The 6,201-nt window shown below is 41.2% G+C and overlaps 1 protein-coding gene across 1 annotated transcript in view; it reads right to left on the bottom strand.

Moving 5' to 3' along the window:
• Positions 1-5,676: 5,676 nt before the first annotated feature.
• The window catches only part of rx1 (retinal homeobox gene 1), a 7,996-nt gene continuing 7,471 nt past the window's right edge, over positions 5,677-6,201 (bottom strand). The window contains exon 3 of the mRNA XM_008302181.1: positions 5,677-6,159. Coding sequence (XP_008300403.1) covers positions 5,677-6,159 — 483 coding nt within the window. The remainder of the gene's footprint in view (positions 6,160-6,201) is intronic.

Here is a 6,201-nt window from a genome sequence, read left to right as displayed (position 1 = left end):
TTTACCGTAATATACATATAGTTTCTTTCACTTAAAGACAAATATGTTTAAAATACTGATTTTTTTGCTCAGATTTTTCTTCTCTTTTTTAAATTTACAGTCAACATGTCAATTGTTTTATTTCCTGTGATTTTAGGTATTTTGTTTAATTTTTTTAAAAAAGTAAAAAAAAAAAAAACAACAACAAACAAACATGCAAATGTTCTAAAAATATAAAATAATATTTTGCAAATATCTACAAAATATTAAATCTTTGTTCGATTTTGGCCTGTTTTTCTATTTTTTTTTTAATGTCAATGTAGAACTACACTTTTTTTTCTGTGATTTAATAGATACACAATATATTACAATATATTATTATATGTATAGCTGTAATTCAACAAAATAGGTAGAAACTGTAAAATATCAGATAAAAAAGGATTTACCATTTTTCACATCTTGATGTACATTTTTTTCCTTTCAAATAATGGAAAATATTTGTTTAGTAATAAATACAATTTGACAGTTTTAACCTGTTTTTTATGTCAATGTATAAATCTATACTTTTTTCTGTAAGTTAATAGTTATATTACTATATATATATAGTTGTAATTTAATGAGATGGGATTTACCATTTTATACTCCTTGATATACATATTTTTTCTTTTAAATAATGGAAAATATCTGTTAATTAAAATATTTTTTTATACAGTTTTGGCCTTTTATATTTCTTTGTTTTATTTTCACAGTCAACATGTACATTAATATTTTTCTCTGTGATTTTATTAGATATTATGTTTAATTTACCAAAACAGGAAAAACCTGTAAAATAACAGTTTAAAGAAAAATATTTCTACTGTTTTTCAGACCTTAACATACTTATTTTCTGATGTAAATACAGAAAAATAAAACAACAATTTAATTTTACAGTCAAGCGTTGTAAAAGAACAAATTACAATTTTCATGTTGTTTGGTAGTTTTGGGCTGTTTTTACTATAAAACAACTGTAACCTGTTGAGAAATGTTGATATTTTCCAGTGTGGCTTATCCGTGAGGTTCTTGAAGTTAAACACAGGATCACCTTTCACCATTTTTCCCATGAAAACATAAAAAACTAGTAAGAAAGTTGATGATATATGCATTTAAAAATGTACAAATGTGCAAGTATATGGAGAAGAAATGTACTTGGGTTTAAACCAGTGTCCTGTATGGACTGAAGCAACATCCAACCACATCAGAAATCACGGCTCTGCTGCATCCGCCGGCTCATCCATATGGTCGCCGAGGTGACGTCTGCTCAGGCCTCCATCTGTCCAGGAAAGTGATTCTCATGCTGGGGAGGCCGGCGGCCGCGGTCCCCTGTGAACATGTGTTGCAGCGGCCGAGCCTGCCGACCCGCCCGCCTGCCCGGGGGCAATTAGGGAGCCGGGCCCTGCGGTCGGAGGCCCCCCTGGGAAGCCCTGATTGATTGGAGTCTCATCTTCCTAACAGCCTGGCATCCTGCCACCAAACCACGGAGCAGCCGAGAGGACGGGGAGGGGTGGAGGGAAGGAAGAAAGAAAGAAAGAAAGAGCTCTTACATGACAGAGGGAGGCGAGGAACACCAGCGCTAGCAGAACAGAAAGAATGTCTCTGCCATGTATGTCAGATGATAACGATTATGCCGTAGTAATCTTGGATTGCTCTTTAGTCTTAGTGAGGTACAAAAAAAAAAGAAAGAAATACAGTGACTGTGTGGGAACGAGTGCACAGGTCAACATGAAAGCACTGCAGCCAGAACTTCTATCAAACTATATTTATTCTCAGTAGATCTTCATTCTTTCCACCAACGATGCAGACAAAATCAAAAAAACAGAGATATCACTAAGACAGACGGAGCTAAGACATGTACGACGACATCCTGTACAAAAAAAAATAATCTAAAACTGTTCTAGTGCAAGTTTGTCCGTTAGCTAACCTTTGGCTTATTCTCGGCCCAAAATCACATGAATGCAGCGTCCTGAAGAAGCTCCGAATGTGCAAGTAGATCCTGGTGCGGTCCAGCTGGGAGTCTGAGAGCGAGACTGAAGAACTACGAGGACGGACGACGAGCAGCGGTTCTGTCTCCGAGGAACCGATGTCAAGAGACTAAAGATTGAAGTTCCTGCGACTGTTTGTTCACGTTAAAGTCAGAAATCACAACCAGACGGGCAGCTGTGCAAAAAAACAAACCCCAAAACCAGAGTCTCCTTTAAAGAAGCTAATTCTGAAATTGCACTTTTACGATGACGGATTTTCTCTGAAGTCGAGAAAATCGGTTCAGTTCTGTGAGATGGTTCGTGCAGATTCTAGAATCGTTTTGCTCCAAAAATGTTCTGAGAAAGTTCTGCAAAGTTCTACTAATGTTCTCAGCGGAAAGTTTCCAGAACGTTCTCCTTAAAGGGAAGATGACTAGAGTTGCTGTAAGGACGTTTGAGGATGATGTCGTTGTCGGAGCTCAACGTTGCACTAAGAACGTTCTGTCTTTGTCATCATATACCACTGTGGAACATTGTGGGAACGCTTTACAGATTCCACAATGTGTTCCCTCAACAACATTGTCAAAACATTGCAGACAGAACGTTCCGCCTCTGTTTATATATTGCATTTCAGGAACGTCTTACGAAGAACGTTCTGTCATCTGAGGTCTCGGTAACATCTCGAGGCCTGGACGAAATCTGGAAAACATTGTCTGTACGTCATCGGAGAATATTTTTCCGTCATTATCATGAAACATGTTTTCCCTCAAACATCTGTGGATAAATGTTCTAACCTCAGCCCTGGTTTATCGTTTTACAGGAACATTATGAAATGTTCTGGGTAAAATAAATGTTCTGCCATCGGAGGCCTAGATAACATCTAAAAGATGTTTGTTGAATGTTGCTTTGAGAACGTTCCTCCACTGTTGCCATGGAAGAATGTTCTGTAATGTGTTCCCTCAACATCTGAGGTTAAACGTTCTACTTTCATACATCACTTTAGAGGAATGGTATAAGATGCTCTATGTAAATAACATTCTGCTGTCTGAGGCCTCGAGGACATCAGGAAACATTTTCTGCATGTTGGGTAGAACGTTCTTCCTCTTGTGAGAATGGTTCATAGAAGAACGTTCTATAATGTGTTCCTCGACAACATCCGCGAAACATCCTCAGAACATTACAGACAGAATGTTCCACCTTTGTTAACATATAAAAGTACAGAAAAGTCTCACAGAGAAAGTTCCACGCTCCGACGTCTCGAGAACATCTTGAAAAGTTTTTCCAAATTGTGGACTGAGAACATTGTTCTGTTGTTATCATTGGAGAAACACGTTATAGAGAAACATTCTATAATGTATTCCCTCAACAACATCCTCAAAACATCCTCAGAACATGGCAGGAAGAACGTTCCACATTTTAATGTTAATAGATCTCATTGCAAGAATATTTTATAAAAATCAACTGAGGCCTCGACAACATCTGGAAAACATTTTCTGAATGCTGCATCGAGAACATCCTTCCTTTGTTCTCGTGTAACATTGTGGGAACGTTCTCAGTAGCATCATTCCCATTACATTCTTAGAATATGGCAGGTAACATGTTCCACCATCGTTAATACAGAAACTTCTTGTCTTCTAAGGTCTCCCTACAGAACGTTCTTTTTTCCTATCATGCAACATCATCTGACGACATCCTCCAGACGTCCTCTGCTGGTAAAATGCTCCGTCTTAGTTCACTTTTAACCTCATAGGAACATTATTTGAAATTACAAATATCCTTAAAATGTTCTTTGAATGTTGGCTTAAAACTTCAGGTTGGTCGAGAAGCCAACGATACGGGAAGGTTCCCTGATTGCTGAGTAGAAAAACATAATTATCCTCAAGACGTTCTTTAAACGTTGGACATGTTAACATGTTTTCTTCCAAACTTATTGGAACTTGTAGGTGAAGTCAGCAGATGTTGTGGGAACATTCCTCTGTATGCTGAGTAGGAAAATGTTGGAAATGATAATTAACCTTAAAACGTTCTGGGAACATTAGACTACAACTTTCAAACATTGTTAGAACTTGTAGGTAATGTTGGCCAATTTTGTGGAACTGTTTCCTGCTTGATGGGTGGAACATTGTTGGAAATGGTAACTATCCCTAAAAGGTTCTGTGATTAACACTTTCAAACATTATTAGAACTTGTTGGTAACATTCGCCAATGTTATGGAAACATTCTCTGGTTGTTGAGTAGGAAAACATTGTTGGAAGTGACAAATATCCTTAAAACATTTTGTGAACATCCAATTAAAACTTTAAAATTTGGTAGAACTTGTAGGTAATGCTGGTAGCTGATGTTGTGGGAACGTTCTCTGCAGCTTGAGCAGGAAATATTGTTGGAAATGACTATTATATAAAAACTTTGAGATGACAGTGGAACTTGTAGGTATTGTTAGTGGCTGACGTTGTGAGAACGTTGCCTGCTCGCTGCGTTATCTCTGTGGCTTCTCTACCTTAAAGACAATCGGAGCTGTAACAGATGGTAAAAGACCAATATTGTGTCGCTAATGAACGTAGCAGCCACAGTCCACGTTTCTTCTCCTTTGATTGAGACAAAAAAAAAAAAAACTTCAATAACAAAATGGTTACAAGGGCCTATTTAGTGCAGCCTGAGACCGTTTCTCCCCCTTCAGCTCCAGACAAAGAGGATACACTTGGATCAATTGTGCCGAACAAAGACCGAACTATGTGGGGTGACGCATCACACAGGGCTCTTTCTGCTGCCCTGCACGTAGTCGCAGCCGCCCAACACCGAGCTGCCAACAGGTTTTCTCCTCCAGCAGCCACTCAAGCAAAAACAGGGCTACTGCCGTCGCCAGCTCATCTTCCGGCCCTTTAAAACCGCCGTCGCTCTTTAAAGCGACGAGTCAGAAAAGCGTTTGTGCGGTTTGTTTTTGGTATATTCTCGGCCCCGGGTTCATGAAGGTGCCATCACGTCTCTGACTTTAGTCTCTGATTTTACAGTTTTGTTTTGTTCGTCTTCCAGTCGCGCCAGGGTTTCTAAGCTAAGGGTTCAAACATCTAAACTGGGCGTAAAACACTACAGCTGGGAGATAAAAGTAAAAACCAGTCGGCCAAATGTACAGGGAGAGACGTGGACCTCGAGTTCTGAGACCTTCACGATTCACAAAGTTCTTGGAGATCAGCTGACCCATGAAAATTCGACAATCGGATTAATTAGTAAGAACACAAACTGGAGAAAGTAAAGAACGAACGGCGAATATGAGACTTTGACAGCTGACGGAAGTCGATTAAAAACGAGAAGAATTCCTACATTTTGGCATTTTGCTGATTGACGTGTGCTCAGAGCTTGTTTGTAAAGGTACGTTTTGCTCTAAAAAGTGGTCGATAAGGACGGAAATCTGCATTTAGGAGCTTCTTGGGTGCGGTTTGTGATTAGAGCGACGGTCAGAAAGAAAACTAAACGCCTACAGATCGTAGGGAGAACACATATCGGACACTTGGCAGGTTTCACGTGTCCGTTTCATGTCCTTGAGATGATGCACAGATAAAAAGAGCGTCCCAGAAAAGTTCTTCAAAGTTTAAAAAATCCACTTCTTTTGCCAACTTTTTCCAACATCTTACTCGGAGTCCGTTGCCCCAAAATGAGTCCTATCTGTCCCAGCGTCGCTCGCGTGGGCCGCCAGGTTTGCTAGTCACATGGGTTGCCAGGTCTTGTCCATAGACTGGATGTGTTCCTTGGCTTTCATCCTCAGCGCGGCGATGCTCGAGCTGCGCTGGTCCACGTCCTCCAGCGGGTATTTATTATCCGGGTACGGCGCCGGACACTGGTAGGGCGGAGGAGCCATGTTCTGCATGCCCTGACCCATGGACGGGTGAGGATGGCCGTGGGGGTGAGGAGCGTGGGGGGCCGAGTTGAGGAAGCCGTGGCCGGGGTAGCCGGGCTGGAGGCCCTGAGCCGGACCCATGAAGCCCGGGATGCTGTGGACCGGCGTGGCGCTGGACAGGGGCGAGGTGAGCCAGGGATCCAGGGGGAGGGAGTTGGTCATCGGGCCCATGCTGGAGTGGACCGGAGCCGGACGGTTGAAGGACAGCATGGGGGAGTCGTGGAGCTTCATGGTGCTGGCGTCCATCTTCTCCTGCCGGCGCCATTTGGCTCTGCGGTTCTGAAACCAGACCTGGAGGAGAAATTAGATTTAATAGAAGCAAATCTGAGAACC

Source organism: Stegastes partitus, unplaced genomic scaffold, assembly GCF_000690725.1.
Source record: "Stegastes partitus isolate 25-593 unplaced genomic scaffold, Stegastes_partitus-1.0.2 Scaffold1771, whole genome shotgun sequence".
Taxonomy (NCBI): domain Eukaryota; kingdom Metazoa; phylum Chordata; class Actinopteri; family Pomacentridae; genus Stegastes; species Stegastes partitus.
This window is presented reverse-complemented; position numbering and strand designations above follow the sequence as displayed.